General features: G+C 40.7%; 1 protein-coding gene across 1 annotated transcript in view; it reads left to right on the plus strand.

The window, feature by feature from the left end:
• LOC141080625 (uncharacterized) overlaps positions 1-17,134 on the plus strand; it is an 86,842-nt gene that overhangs the window by 38,946 nt on the left and 30,762 nt on the right. Inside the window, exon 3 of the mRNA XM_073565986.1 lies at positions 11,113-11,126. Within this exon, the coding sequence (XP_073422087.1) occupies positions 11,113-11,126 (14 nt within the window). The remainder of the gene's footprint in view (positions 1-11,112; positions 11,127-17,134) is intronic.

Genomic DNA, 17,134 nt, shown 5'->3' on the forward strand with positions numbered 1-17,134 from the left:
AAAGTGACTAGAGGATAAGGGAGATTTTGAATCTCTGCACACACTTTTGGACACTGGACACTTTTGGATTGTGTGAGGCCCAATGAATATCTGAGCGCTATGTGACAGGCTCGATGGCACAGCTGTGACCAAAGTGACTAGAGGATAAGGGAGATTTTGAATCTCTGCACACACTTTTGGACACTGGACACTTTTGGATTGTGTGAGGCCCAATGAATATCTGAGCGCTATGTGACAGGCTCGATGGCACAGCTGTGACCAAAGTGACTAGAGGATAAGGGAGATTTTGAATCTCTGCACACACTTTTGGACACTGGACACTTTGGGATTGTGTGAGGCCCACTGATATCTGAGCACTATGTCACAGGCTCGATGGCACAGCTGTGACCAAAGTGACTAGAGGATAAGGGAGATTTTGAATCTCTGCACACACTTTTGGACACTGGACACTTTTGGATTGTGTGAGGCCCACTGATATCTGAGCGCTATGTCACAGGCTCGATGGCACAGCTGTGACCAAAGTGACTAGAGGATAAGGGAGATTTTGAATCTCTGCACACACTTTTGGACACTGGACACTTTTGGATTGTGTGAGGCCCAATGAATATCTGAGCGCTATGTGACAGGCTCGATGGCACAGCTGTGACCAAAGTGACTAGAGGATAAGGGAGATTTTGAATCTCTGCACACACTTTTGGACACTGGACACTTTTGGATTGTGTGAGGCCCAATGAATATCTGAGCGCTATGTGACAGGCTCGATGGCACAGCTGTGACCAAAGTGACTAGAGGATAAGGGAGATTTTGAATCTCTGCACACACTTTTGGACACTGGACACTTTTGGATTGTGTGAGGCCCAATGAATATCTGAGCGCTATGTGACAGGCTCGATGGCACAGCTGTGACCAAAGTGACTAGAGGATAAGGGAGATTTTGAATCTCTGCACACACTTTTGGACACTGGACACTTTTGGATTGTGTGAGGCCCACTGATATCTGAGCGCTATGTCACAGGCTCGATGGCACTGCTGTGACCAAAGTGACTAGAGGATAAGGGAGATTTTGAATCTCTGCACACACTTTTGGACACTGGACACTTTTGGATTGTGTGAGGCCCAATGAATATCTGAGCGCTATGTGACAGGCTCGATGGCACAGCTGTGACCAAAGTGACTAGAGGATAAGGGAGATTTTGAATCTCTGCACACACTTTTGGACACTGGACACTTTGGGATTGTGTGAGGCCCACTGATATCTGAGCGCTATGTCACAGGCTCGATGGCACAGCTGTGACCAAAGTGACTAGAGGATAAGGGAGATTTTGAATCTCTGCACACACTTTTGGACACTGGACACTTTTGGATTGTGTGAGGCCCACTGATATCTGAGCGCTATGTGACAGGCTCGATGGCACAGCTGTGACCAAAGTGACTAGAGGATAAGGGAGATTTTGAATCTCTGCACACACTTTTGGACACTGGACACTTTTGGATTGTGTGAGGCCCAATGAATATCTGAGTGCTATGTGACAGGCTCGATGGCACAGCTGTGACCAAAGTGACTAGAGGATAAGGGAGATTTTGAATCTCTGCACACACTTTTGGACACTGGACACTTTTGGATTGTGTGAGGCCCACTGATATCTGAGCGCTATGTCACAGGCTCAATGGCACAGCTGTGACAAAAGTGACTAGAGGATAAGGGAGATTGGATTGCTTTTAAAAAAGCAGTTTGCGGAGCAGTGGGTAAACAGCAATGCCAGCCTGTCAGGAAGCCTTAAAAGGCAGCCCAACAACCAACACCACTTATACACCACAATATAGCCTCCCCTTGCACTGCACACACAGTGACTAGTGTGTTGTGCAGGCCAAATTGCTAGCAGCAGAAGCAGTTTTTTTTTCTTCTCAGCAGGACAAAAAAAAAAATTGGGATTGCTTTTAAAAAAGCAGTTTGCGGAGCAGTGGGTAAACAGCAATGCAGGAATGTCAGGAAGCCTTAGAAGGCAGCCCAACAACCAACACCACTGATACACCACTATATAGCCTCCCCTTGCACTGCATACACAGTGACTGGTGTGTTGTGCAGGCCAAATCGCTAGCAGCAGAAGCAGTTTTTTTGTCTTCTTCCCTGCCTAACGCTCTCCCTACAGAATCAGCAGCAACCTCTCCCTATACTGAGATCGGCAGAAGTAAGATGGCGGTCGGCGTGCACGCCCTTTTATACCCCCTGTGACGCCCACCAAAGCAAGCCAATCACTTGCATGCCCTTCTGAAAGATGGTGGTGACCCCTGCCTATGTCATCACGTTGCCCACAGTGTCCGTGGATCCTGATTGGCTGAAAAAGAGCGCAAAACAAACTTTTGAAACGCGACTTTGGCGCATAAGTCGCCGACCTCGTGGCCGACCTCATCCTAGGGTCGGGTTTCGTTTCATGAAACCCGACTTTGACAAAAGTCGGCGACTTTGACAAAAGTCGGCGACTTTTGAAATTTTTCGACCCGTTTCGCTCAACTCTAGTGTACAACCATATATGGGGTACTGCCAGGTTCAGTAAAAATTGCTTAACAAATTTGAGGGTCTATTTTCTACTATTAGCCCTCATGTATAAATTTGGCTCTAAAAAGTATTTTAGTGGAAAAAAATAATTTTTTTGTTTTCACATCTAAATCTTATAAAGCTTTGTGAATCTCCTGTAGGTTAAAATGCTCAGCACACCCCTAGCTTTGTAGGAAGACAGCAAATGAGATATAAAAATAATAATCTTTATTTTTATATAGCGCTTTACAGTTTGCACACATTATCATCGCTGTCCCCAATGGGGCTCACAATCTAAATTTCCTATCAGTATGTCTTTTGAATGTGGGAGGAAACCGGAGTAGCCGGAGGAAACCCACACAAACACAGGGAGAACATACAAACTCCTTGCAGATGTTGTCCTTGGTGGGATTTGAACCCAGGACTCCAGTGCTGCAGCGCTAACCACTGAGCCACCATGCTGCCCATATATGGCATTTCAGACAAGTTTAATCTCCAAAGTTTAAATAACACTCTTTCCTTTCCGCGCTCTGCCATGTGCCCGAACTGTAGTTTTGACCACATATGTCGCATTTGGCAGAAATTGGCTAACAAATTATGGGATCTGTTTTATTTTTGTATGCATTGTGTAAATTTGGGGCTAAAACAACATTTTAACACAAATGTCTATCCATTCTTTGATTTTCACAATTTTACAATTCTACTTGTCCATCCTGAAGTTGCAATTTCAATGTTGAGGAGTATATATACAGTATATTCCTCTGTTTCTGCCAATATGCATCTCTCTATAATATTTTGTTATTAGGAAAAATGCATCTTAAAATGTACTGTATGTTTTTTAGGTTATAGGTGTTCTGTTCCAGATATGTCCTATTAATATGGAGACTGGCGCCTTTCCTTAAACATGCTATTCTTCTTAGACAACACTTTGTTATGTGTCGTGTACTGAGTGATGCCAATAGTTTTCAGTGTATGCCGCAATATAATTGCCACATGTTATACTACTGTAGAGTGTGGCATATAAGTAATCTGCTCGGTTTTGACTCTTTAAGCACAATACATGAATCTGAAATTTACTGGAGGGAGACTCCAAGTTGTGATTCATGGGATAGTCTCAGAATGGCTGTGGTGTGCAGCAAGAAAAGGCAAAGTCATATGTAACCAAGTTCGGAACAGAAGATTCAGGGGCGGATATTTAATTAGTTCAACCTGTACAGCTGCACAGGGGCCCAAGAGGTAAGAGGGCCACTACCACCTCCAAAACAGCTTCTGTAAAATGTACAGGGGTGAATTATGATATACTATTGTACTTTAAATGACTTAAGGCCCCGTCACACTAAGCGACTTACCAGCGATCCCGACACCGATATCAAGGTGTCAGGATCGCTAGTAAGTCGCTATGTGATCGCTGATGAGCTGTCACACAGACAGCTTCACCAGCGATCAGCACAGCGATGCCGAGCGCCCGGCATCGCTGGCCATCCTGTAAAAAATAGAATCAAAATAAAAAATATAGTTATTCTCACCTTCCGATGTCCCGTTCAGCCATCCTGCCTCTCTTCACGCTCCGGTCCCAGTGATCCTTTGCACGAATGACCGTGAGATGTCACAGTCTCGCGGGATAACAAAGTCTCGCGGTCATTCGTGCAAAGGATCACTGGGACCGGAGCGTGGAGAGAGGCAGGATGGCTGAACAGGACGTCGGAAGGTGAGAATAACTATATTTTCTATTTTTTTAATTATTTTTTACACCTGATCGCTGGTCTCCCGCCTGTCACACACAGCGATGCGTGCTGGCCAGCGGGAGACCAGCGACCAAAGAAATGTCCAGAGATTTCTTGCAGCGATCAGCGATACCGGCATGGGGGCCGCTCGCTGATCGCTGTCACACACAGCGATCTCGCTGGTGAGATCGCTGTTACGTCACAAAAGTTGTGACTCAGCAGCGATCTCGCTACTGAGATCGCTTAGTGAGACGGGGCCTTTATATACAGTTCTTGCACAGGAGTCCTCTTCTGTCTGTGTTTACCCCTGAAAAGATTAGTCAGATGAGGAAGAACCAAAGAGGAGAACAATAGCTGAGCAAAAAATAGGGCTGAATCAAATAGCAAGGTCTGATAAAAGCCAAGGGGAGAATGATGAGTCAAAGACCTCATACAACTTAGGTGGCTGTCAAAGAGATGGCCAGTAGCTTCCCGCCTGTCTCTCCCTTGCACAGAAGTGATGGCTTCCCTCTGACATCTATGGCTTATCTCAGGGAGAACAAAAGGGTTGGCATTCAGAACTTGGACATTGTTGGATCAAAATAATCATCAGTCCAGGGGGCATATACACATTAGACTGTCAACAAAACCTTTTGATATTGACAAGCTAGACTGATGATAGTGTAATGTATGGGGTGCTAATGTACAGCAGAGAGCAAACAGAGAGATAACAACGCTTTGCCACCCCCAGGTTTACCAGGTTGTGTCTTTCAGTAGGGATTATGTATTAATAGTCCTTCTGATGATGTTATCTGATAGTACTGAGAATCAAAACCAGAAGTGTTGAAACCGGAAGTCGCAAAACCAGAAGAACCAGAATCTTTGATGTCCTGTCTGTTGGTGGAAACACATTAGGGGAAGATGGAACAGAATGCCTTAATGTCTGAAGACCGAAAATAAACTGAGGAACAATGAATCGCACTTCTTCAGCCTTAACGATGGAAAATTGGTATGTCCCAAATGTAAGAATGTATAGATAGTGTCGGCTGTCTGAACTATTGATCTAATTGGATATTGCACGTATGTATAGGAGATCATCAGATTTGTGTTGTGTGAGTGTTTTCAAGGCTCATTTACACTTTTTTTTTTTTTGCTCTCAAATTTGATTTTGTAGCTTAACCCACATAGCAACATAAAGATCATTTCAATGTTCCACAGCATAATAATTTTTCATATTGTGTACACTATTTGCTAATGTATCACCTGCTGCTGAGGGTCTGAAAATTTTAACTTGAAAAAGTTTCCATGACAACACAGCACTTTAGATATTTTCAGAATTTACAGGAAGGGTGAATTTTGCTCAGTTAAAAGGTAAGTTCTTGGAATTGGCATTTGTATGGTTGTGTGTCAGTGCTCTTTGTTTGGAACATTGCATATTTCAGTGATGACACAGAATATAGAGGCATGTCAGACATATTCTGTCATTATAGGAAAGTTCTTACATTTCAAGTGTGATGATGAAAGTCACACTCTAACAATAGGAATATTTTAAAATGTAACTTCACTTGCTCAAAACTTTTGACAAGTCATACAGACAATTTTGGTTGAGTGGTTTTAATCAGTGGGGGTCAGGGTGTTGAAATACTTATCAATTGTGAAAAACAAGGGGCAAAAGCATTTAGCAGAACACTGTTAAAAAGTGAAGACTGGCTCCATAGTCTATGAGCCTGTCTTCTGCTAAGGAAGAAGGAAAGGCCTTGAATGAGTACTTTTTCCTTTGTTCACATAAAAATATAGATTTTTTTCTCCTACCTTTAAATTTTTTTAAAGGCGCAATCCCATCAAAATTTTTATCCTTTTAATTTATAGCAGTCCTCATATTATATGGCTCTGTGTGCAATTGCTCATTTAGCACTTCTACCCAGTTAATCCTTCTCTTTTCCATTAGGTCTATGACATCACATGATTAAAAGTTGACTAACTGAATCCTTCTAACTTTTATTTAGAGAAAAGAAGTCTGTTTTCCCTGCACAAGTCATCACTAAGAGGAGCAGAGAGTCTGAATCAGGATTTAAAGATGGGGATGACTCTTGCAGGGAAAATAGACTTTCTGTTTCTACATAGAGCAGAGAAAATAGAAAAAATAACTAGGTAGGAAGGCAAAATGAGCAATTGCAACTACACAGTGCTATACAATATGATGACTACAATAAGTTAAGAAGATAAAAACTTTCATGAGAGTGCTTCTTTACCCCTCAAGCCTGTTTTCACCTTCATGACCAGACCAAATTTTATAATTCTGACCACTGAGGTGATAACTCTGGAATGCTTCAACGGATCCCACCGATTTTGAAATATTTTTTTCGTGCCGTATTGTACTTCATGATAGTGGTAAAATTTCTTTGATATCACTTGCGTTTATTTATAGAAAAAATTTAAATTTGGCAAAAATGTTAAACATTTTTCAATTTTATTTTTTTATTTTATGCCCTTAAATCACAGAGTTATGTTGCACAGAATAGTTAATAATAACAACATTTAATACATGTCTACTTTACATCAGCACAATTTTTTAAAACATAATTTTTTGTCAGGAAGTGATAAGGGTTAAAATTTGACCAGCGATTTCCATATTTTTAACAAAATTTGCAAAACCATTTTTTTAGGGACCACATTACATTTGAAGTGTCTTTGAGGGGTCTATATGTCAGAAAATACCCCAAAGTGACACCATTCTAAAAACTGCACCTCTTAATGTGCTCAAAACCACATTCAAGAAGTTTATTAACCATTCAGTTGCTTCACAAGAATTTTTGGAATGTGAAGGAAAAAAATTAACATTTAACTTTTTTTCACAAAAATTTCACTTTAGACAAACATTTTTTTTTATTTTCGCAAGGGTACCAGGTAAAAATTGACCCCAAAATTTGTTGTTCAATGTCTCCTGAGAATGCTGATACCCTGCATATATTATGTGAGAAAACCACTGTTTTGGTGCATGACAGGGTTCAGAAGGGAAGGAGCACCATTTGACTTTTTGAGTGCAAAATTTGCTGGAATAATGGGGCCATGTTGCGTTCGGAGAGCCCCTGATGTGCCTAAACAGTGGAATCTCCCCACAAGTAACACCAGTTTGGAAACTAGACCCATCAGGAAACTTATCTAGACTTGATTTTGCAAATTTTGCATTTTCATAAGGGTAACAGGATAAATTCTACCATAAAATCGGTTGTGCAATTTCTCCTGAGTACACCAATACCTAACATGTGGAGGAAAACTACTGTTTGGGCACACAGCAGGGCTTGGAAAGTAGGGAGCTCCTTTCACTGTTTTTTAATACAAAATTTGTTGGAATAATTAGCGGACGCCATGTCGCGTTTGGAGCGTCCTTGAAGTGCCTAAACAGTGAAACACCTCACAAGTGGCACCATTTTGAAAACTAGATTCCTCAAGGAACTTATCTAGATGTGTTGTGAGCTCCTTGAACCCCCAGATTCTTAAATTAAGTTTATAACATTGAGCAGGGAAAATAAAAAAAATCCCATTTTTTTTTCCCAGAAAAATGTTTTTTAGCCCCAAATTTTGCATTTTCTTTAGGGTAACAGGAAAAATGGCACCACACAATTTGTTGTGCAATTTCTCAGAGTGCGCTGATACTCAATATGTGGAAGAAAACTGCAGTGTGGGCGCACAGCAGGGCTTGTAAGAGAAGGAGCGCCATTTGACTTTTTGAATGCAAAATTTGCTGAAATAATTAGCTGACACCATGTCTCATTTGGAGAGCCCCTTGATATGCCTAAACAATGAAAAGCCCCCACAAATGACACCATTTTGAAAACTAGATCTCTTAGGGAGCTTATCTAGATGTGTGGTGAGCACTTTGAAGTCCAAGGTTATTGTCAGAAAATTGTAACATTGAGCTAAGAAAATAAAAAAAAATAATTTTATTATTATGTATTTTCATAAGGGAAACAAGAGAAATTGCAGCATAAAATTTGTTGTGCAGTTTCTCCTGAGTACACCAATGCACAACATGTGGGAGAAAACTCCTGTTTGGACGCACAACAGGGCTTGGAAGTGACGGAGCAACATTTAACTTTTTGGAAGCAAAATTTGCTGAAATAATTAGCTATCACCATTTAAAGAGTTCATGATGTGCCAAAATAATGGATACCCCCCAAAAGTGACTCAATTTTGGAAACTAGATACCTCAGGGAGCTCAGATAGATGTGTGCTGATCATCTTAAATCCCCAGGTGCTTCACAGAAGTTTATGACGATGAGCTGTGAAAATAAAGAAATCAAATTTAGGTGTATCCATATAAATGGCCCACCCTGTAGTTTGTGGACTCCATCTACAGAGCCCCTAAGTGCTAGAAGAGCAGAATCCCCCCTCAAGTGACCCCACATTGGAAATGATACCCCTTTGGGAATTTATCTTAGCTCAAAACAATGATGTTCTTCAGCTTTTTTTTTAAAGATCCCATTTGTGATTTTGTTTTAAAATGTAGCACATAATAAGCATTCAATAGAATCAATCCAATGGAAGTAGCACGATGTTAACAATGCATTATCTTCCATTTCACTGCATGTCATTTCATGCGTCATTTACTGCATTGCTTTCCAAACTATGTGATAAAGACAGATTTTTAAAGTCGCAATAGATATGTAACAAATGTACATTTAACTATAATCATAACTATATGAAGCCCTTCAAAATCTCTTGGAGCTTTTTTACCCAAAGGAGGACATTTCTTATATGTCTTCAGTACTGCTGAGAGAGAAAACTTTGCATTATATAATGCTGAAGGTTAACATTATGTTACAGCTCTAAAACAATTTCTATTGATACTGTAAATAATATAACAGTGATTCCCAGCATACTGAATGCCTACTTCTAAGCAAACATGGAAAGTTCACATTGCTTTAGATTCCACATATATTTTTTTTTTAGACCTATCATTTATTGAAAACCAAGAAGAACTTCTGAAACCTGGTGGGACTCTAGTTTTGGTCTGTATTAAAAGACCTGCCCACGGGCCCGCACCGAAGCACAAATATGTACCTCATCTGTGTGTCTCTATGATGAGGAACATGTTTGTGCTTCAGGGTGGCCTATGGACAGGTCTTTTCTTGGTTTCTGTGGCGTAGAGCACAGAGATAAGACTCTGCCTACAGTCCCGACCCCGGAGCATGAACATCTCATAAACTGAAAACTTCTAAAACTAATCACACAAGATGGATTTCTTCACTCCAGGTATCGTTTTAATCAGGGTAGCAACACCAACTTGACAATGCCTGTAGTTTACTTAGCAAAATCCTGCTGACAGGTTCACTTTAAACACAAGGTGTGAGAGCACTGCTTACACGAACTTACAATCTATTAGGGAATAGGGATGACACAAAAGTTACAACATGCGGATTGTACAATAGCAATAGTTATTTTTTTCCAAAAATTTTGTAGCACTCATAGTTTACAATACCAAAGTTACTTTTTTCCAAAAATTTTGTAGCACTCACAGTTTACGGCAGCACTTCATATTATATTTGCATGCTAAAATCGCAAGTAATTATTGTAAATGTGCCCATGTGAAAATCCAGCAGGGTTAGATTTTCAGCAAATGGTATGATGCGGTGGCACAGAGCTACCACATTCACTATCTTTAGTTTTTGATTTAGCAGCACAATATTGCAAAGTTAATGTTGCACGGTCAAAGTCACCTTGTAGCCCTAGCTTGCAGCTACATAAACCAGTCACCCAGCAAGTTTCTGTGTATGAAACAATATAACTGTACAAAGTGTGTAGATAGTACCTGCAAGCACATATTTTCTCTTTTCTATGTCTTTAATTGTTGGACATTTCTTAATTTTTTGTGTTCTGCACATAGCTGAGATGTCAATTAAAGATCTTCAGATCTAATTCATTAAACCGTGGGATGCCACAGCTTGTCTAATTTATGACAAGCTGTGTGTCATGGCTCTGTTTGGGGATTTGGTCTGCTGACCTGTTGTTCTGTGGTCAGTTCCTCTGTCTGCTGAGCTATGTCCTTCCATGTCCAAATAATGGTTCCAATTGTCTTTGTTCCTGCTTCTTGGTTTGCTCCTCTTCAGGTGTTTTCCTTTTTCCCATTTTGGCCTGCATTCTGGGTTGGGTTTTATATGTTCACCCTTCACTGCACTTCCTTGTTGGCTATACCTCTAGGTGGACTTGGTTTTAGGAGTTCCAGGAGTTCAGGTAAGGAGTTTACCTTGCATGTAAACACTAGTGATGAGCGAGCACTAAAATGCTTGGGTACTAATTACTCAAGTCGAGCAAATCATAATGCTCGGGTGCTCGACCAGAGCAAAGAATATAATGGAAGTCAATGGAAAGCTCAGTTTTTTGCACATTTGTATTAATGATGAAAAAACATTCAATAGGAAATGTAATTTTGGCATTTTACTACTTTATCTGACCATGTGGTGTGTGAGGCATGATCAGACACATTGAAAGTCACAATATTTTTTTCAAGGCCATTACCCATCCATCACTATTTGTAGAGAGCCATCAGGTAGCCCTTTCTATTATTGGAGGGCCAGCAGGAGTTTTTTGGTAAAGCACATAATTTTACGGTTTACTGTTAATGGAATGATGCCTACAAATGCAAGAACACAGTGTATAGATTACCATAAAAATGAATATGTCAATGAATGCATAAAAAAAAGAGCAGCAAGGCTTAGAATTTACAAGGCAATAATCCCTGACTAGATGCCCGTCATACACTATTCCTACTACCACACCTCACCATTGATAAATTGCAGATAAAAGCGGTATTATTGTTTAACATAGAAGGGATTTTAATCGGCATTGATTTTTTTTTCTTTTACGTTGCAGCAACAGACTGTAGGGTAATGCAAGTAACACTGCTAGCTTTGATGAATTTCTGAGTACAAATGACCGTAATAAACATGAATTGGTCAATGAGTGCACGGAAAGGATCAGCAGCAAGGCTTACAAACTCTCCTGTCCCAAATGTGAAATCCTGCATGTAGTATGAGAACTCCCTATGTGATGACCATCTGACAGCCCACAACAAGGCACTACGGTAGATCATATACACATAGAACCCATTGTCTCTTTTAGTTTCAAAACATTTCCCCTGAACTCGAAGGTGGATCCACAGAAAATTATTTTTTCCCATTGCTAAGGAGTGGGTCTTATACACTGGTAAGGTGTATGCACTGTGCAAGGGATGCCAAAAATTAGAAGGAGGAACTCCAATACCCCTTCAAAGAGATGTAGTGGAGGGCCTTAGAAAATATTTTTTTCCCATTATTAAGGAGTGGATATCCTAGTCTGGTAATGCCCAGGCACTAGATGCATGTACTGAAAAACATTTACCCCTGGGATGTATGCATATATATATATATATATATATAAAATAATGGTTGAGGTAGGCCTCTAAAAATTGTTAATGCAGACATCATAAACACCCCTAAAAAATTAAATTTATAGTGAGGGTCGTATGCGTACCATGTTGATATTTTGTTGGAGGAGAGGTACGACACAAAAAGGACAAAATCCTGAAGCGTATACCCAAGTTTGGGTGGGAAAGGGTGCATGCGAATAGACCAGAAAAAAAAGGATTTCGGTTTATGTTCCACTGCTGTCATCTGGTGGTGTACAGAAGTCTGTCCGAATCCAGCCCTTGTTAATTTTAATAAGAGTCAGCCTGTCAGTATTTTCAGTTGACAGGCCTTTGCACCTATTGGTTATAACATTCCCGGCAGCACTAAAAACTCGCTCTGACAAAATATTAGTGGCAGGGCAGGATAGGATTTCCAAAGCATAGAGAGACAATTCATGCCCATGTCTAGCTTGGATACCCAATAGTTGTAAAGCACAGAGGAATCATGCAGGACGCTGGTACCGTCGGCAAGGTACTCCTTAAGCATCTTTCAAAACTTTCCCTCCTTGTCAGAGTACCCCGTGCATCAGGGTCTGGACGCTGGGAGGGTCTGAGAAAACTGTCCCAGACCTTTGAGAGTGTTCCCCTGCCTCTGCTGTATCTGGTGTGATTCTGCCTAGTCTCCCCTCCTTGGTTGTTCAAGGAACTGTGACCTCTGCCGCCAGTGTTGTCACATGGGAATTCTTTGAATATTTCCTCAACTAGGGCCTTCTTCTACTGCAACATTTTATTACACATCTCCGCAACGGGAAGGAGAGTTCTAATGTTCTCCATGTAGCTTGTCTAGAAGAGTGAACAACCAATAATTAGTGTTTGCCAAAATATGTACAACGTGAGGGTTACAGGAAAGGCAGTGGAACAAACTCAGCCAGGTATGCCACACTGCCAACAGCGAAGACTTCCCTGTTTCCACCAAGAGGGTGTCTGTTCATGATGTCCTCCTCTTTGTCCTCCTTCTCCTCATCCTCTCTCTCCTCCTTGTCTTCAAGCCATCCACGCTGAACAGATGGGATGAAGGTGGTGTGGGTACTACCATCTGTAGCACAGGCTCCTGTTCCTCCTCCTCTTTATCACCCAATCTGCATTGAGAAGATGAGATGAGCCTGGGCTGTGTAGTATCACCCAGTATAGTTTCTTACTCCATCTCAACTTGCTCCACCTGCAAAGCATCCTCTTTAATTTTGAGCAGTGAGCATTTGAGTAGACAGAGAAGCAGAATGAATGGTTATGCTAATTATGGCGTCTTCGCCGCTCACCATCTTGATCGAGTCCTCAAAGTTTTGGAGGACCATACAGATGTCAGACATCCATGCTCACTCATCAGCTCTTATGTGCAGAGACTGACCGGAATACTGATGGGCATGGTGTAACTGGTATTCAACTACTGCTCTCTGCTGCTCACAAAGCCTTACCAACAAATGCAACGTTGAGTTCTAACGTGTGGTGACACCAGTTGGTGAACTAGAAGTTGCAAACGCTGCTGTAGCACTGCCAGGGAGGCAGCAGTTGTAGCTGACTTACAGAAATGGGTACACACATGGTGTACTTTCACAAGTAGCTAAGGCAGATCTGTTTCCGGAACCTAGCATCCTAGTAGTCTAGTACCTTGCTTGCATGTGCCTGAGCACGCTAGTGGTAGACAGGCTGGTAGTTGTGCTGCACATGCACTCGGCATGGTGGGAGAAAGGAGGATCAGGGTCAGGATTATGTGTTCCAGAATCATGGATACTGAGACTGGACCTTGTGGTAGACATGATGGTGCTGGCAAAGTGACTGGAAGCATTATCTGCTATCCATCCAACAACATTTTTACACTGGCTTGGCTTCAATAGTGGTTTTACATCCCCCTACAAAGTGGAACAGGAAGCTAGATCGAAATGATATGTGTGTTTGTTGTGCTCTCATGGCAGGCACAGTTTCACCTTGCCCACATCCTCGGCCTCTACGCTCACTGCCAGCATCACGTTCACTTCCCTGTCCCTTACCACATGCCTTGCCAATTTTAAATTACATAGAATATATCCCTGTTGAGTAAAAGTTGTAGACTGTAATTCAAAGCCAGCAAAATTTGCCCACTATTGATGGATGTATAAGACTATAAATCCTACAGATAACCCATGGAGTGAAAGTCCAAAAATAGAAGGTATAAAATTGAAAATATTTTATTACCAAAAGGCTGACATATAATAAAGGTATTTGAGCTAACCCTCTCTGTTAGAACAGTAGTTGCTGTCCTTCATAGATGAGCTCTGTATGTGCATTTTTTTTAGTTTGTTTCTTATATGTCTGCCTTTTGGTAATAAAATATTTTCAATTTTATACCTTCTATTTTTGGACTTTCACTCCATGGGTTATCTGTAGGATTTATGGTTGTTGGAGTGTCCATGGTGACTTCTTTGTCCATGATAGTGGCATTTGGCCATCTAAGTGAATTGATATGTATCAGTGGAATCTGTTCTTTGGATGTATAAGACTGTAGTATCAAAATAGCAATGCAATTTGTAACCAAAGTTTTTTTGTCTGTGTTTAGAGGTTCAACTCTAGTATGATAAATTCTGTGTAAAATTTAACTGCTGGAAAAAATTGCATCATCATAATGCCATTGAAATTTGGCCCCTTCAGATGGATGTGTAAGACTGCAGTATCAAAATAGCAATGCGATTTTTTTTTTAACAGTTTTTTTTTTTTGGGGGGGTTGAGGCCGAACTGTAGCACCATAAATGTCATATAAAATTTCACTGCTCAAAAAAACTGCAGTATTACAATGCCTGGCAAATTTCCACACCTCAGATGGACATGTAAGACTGCAGTATGAATATAGCAATGCTATTGAGATCCAACCAAGTCTAGCTGTATGCTTTTGATGAATGCACAACTGCAGCAGTAAAAATGGTGTATAATACTTCCCTGTTAAGAATAATGTGCAGTATTAAGAGCAAAAAGAACAAAAAGAATATTATTAGCACTGAGAAGAGGTTTTGGTATGAGTTGCAGGCTTCAGCATAAAGGACGTGCAATTCACCTTATCCTATCCTACATGATCCCTTCAGCACAATCTCTCCTTAAGTACTGCTAACAGCAGTGTTACTATTGAATATCATTAGCCCTAACAAGGACTGTTGTACTTAACAGAAATATAAATGTGGTTGAATCCTTGGCTAATACGCAACTGCAATTCTGTCCCTCTTTCATCAGCACCTCTCACTACACTGCCTGTGTCTGGGGTACAGTGTGCTGAGCATAGCGTTGCGGGTCTCATATAGCCCTGATGACATTGTGCGGCCAACCAATCACAGTAATGCCACAACCAAGATGGCTACTGCATTTCGGTGACAGTCAGGCAATCCCCACATGTTCATTGGCTGTCTACAAAGTGCTAAACATGCACGACAAGGACTTGAGCTCCCTCTCGAACATTCAAAAAATACTCGCCGAGTAAAAAGCATCCCCAACATACTGATGCTAATAATCAAGTGAGTAAATGCCAGTTGAATTATTGCAGTGAGTCTGTTTGCGTTCTTTCCCAGTTATTCTTCCTTTTGCCTTTTTAGGTTTCTGGGAGGTTATTCGTGTTTCGTTTATTTTTGGCTCTGCTTAGTGTTCCCGCTCTACTAACTGCACATTTTCCTCTCCTCTTGTTGGCAATGTGTGGCGGCCTCCCCTATGGTTCCTCAGGAGGTACGAGAGACCCCTCAATGGCCTTTTAATGAGCCAGGTGTTTTTGAGTTGTGCGGCTAGGGTCTTTCTAGTCTGTACAGTGACTATGTAATTGTGGGTGCAGCATCTCCTTGTAGTAGGTCTTCCTGTTTTTCATTACCTGTGAGTGTGTGCTATTTTCATAACAATGTATAATATCCTACACCAGAAGTCATACTCCAGTACCGGACAGGAGTAAGATTTCTGGTGTAGAAGGCACACACCACTCTTCAGACGGCCCACAGATACATGATGAGGTTTGCACCTCTTAATGCATCAGAAGCGTCTGACTCCAGCATGTGAACAACGCTGTTGATGAATCAGGGCCATTGTGCTTTATTGTGGATTTGCAAGAAAAGTCCCTGAAAACAACAACTATAAAATGTTTTTTTGATTTTTTTTTTCTATCACGGCTACTCAGGCAAACAAGAAAAGATTATTTTATACAAAAGACATCTGTGTGAAGCAAATACCTTGACATTCATATAGTAAGAAGCTCAAAAATATAAAAATTGCACTGCTGAAAAATGTGGTTTTATATTTTGATAATAATGAATCAGAAACACTGCGACGACCATGGTTTTTAATGCTGTTTTGTCTTCTTGCCCACATCACCATGTTAATGACTTGCAGAGATCGCACACTGAGTTCTGTATCTTCGTTCCTGGGACTGAAACTAGAACACAAACCAAATGTATCTGTGTGATTATTTCACAGCCGGAGATATCGGCGCCCGAATCTAGTCTTTCATGTAATAACTGTTGATGTCTTTGATTGCGAGCGCAGCACATCAACCTGGCACAGGGCAGGATTTAAGCATGTTTCTCCATGCTGTCAGGATCTTCCGGAACTTTAGCAGGAGGCAGGCAGCACAATTTGCTGCATCAGCTTTCTTGTTTCATTAAATTTTAAGGCCATTAAGCATCAAGTTAACATACTCCCTGGAGGCAGGGCAAAAAGTTGTGTGCTTGTCCTTTGACATCTGCCGAATGTTTTTCTTACCTTGCAGTCATTGTTCTAGCGAAACAATTACATTTCACATTATTAAAGTAATTCAAGTAGGGAAGGCAACCTAATTTAGCTGTCCACTGGGAGAAAACATAAGGGAAGGAAAGTAATGTCGGTTGGAAAGTTTACAAATTCGAAATGACAGATTGTTATTTTGATTGTCTGCATTTGGGAGACTGAAGTCTTTATCAGCACCGAATATGGATATTTGTGTTTCAGAACATTACATTAATGTAGGCATATAAAAAATTAATTCACATCAAGCTCCGCAAGTACAGATGACTGATCCAATGAAAACAATCTTATGAAATATGAAAATATATTCCATTATAATAGCATAATGTAAATATCTAATAAGCTGAAAGCATCCCACAAAGCATGATGAAGTCAAATGAATGCAAACCTAGGAGACATTATTCTTTATTATATTTGGTAATATCCTAAGGTTATTATAAGTGCAACCTACTAAATGCAAAAGTATGTTAAAAATATAATCTCCAATCTATAAACAACAGAAATATATTCACGTGCTCTCCAATTTCCGCTATTTGTCTCAGTTTCGTGCATCTGATTTCACTTTGTGATGGTTATCCAATAATTACAGAAATGCCTGCATAATATAATATATGTATAAAGTTCTATTCATGTAAATAAATGCTATAAAGGGAATCTGTTAGCAGGTCTTTGTAATTTAATCTGGAAACAGCATAATGTAGGGTCAGAGAACCTGATTCCAGGGTTGTG

This window comes from Dendrobates tinctorius, unplaced genomic scaffold (assembly GCF_039654945.1).
Source record: "Dendrobates tinctorius isolate UK_male_01 unplaced genomic scaffold, ASM3965494v1 ptg000003l, whole genome shotgun sequence".
Taxonomy (NCBI): Eukaryota; Metazoa; Chordata; class Amphibia; order Anura; family Dendrobatidae; genus Dendrobates; species Dendrobates tinctorius.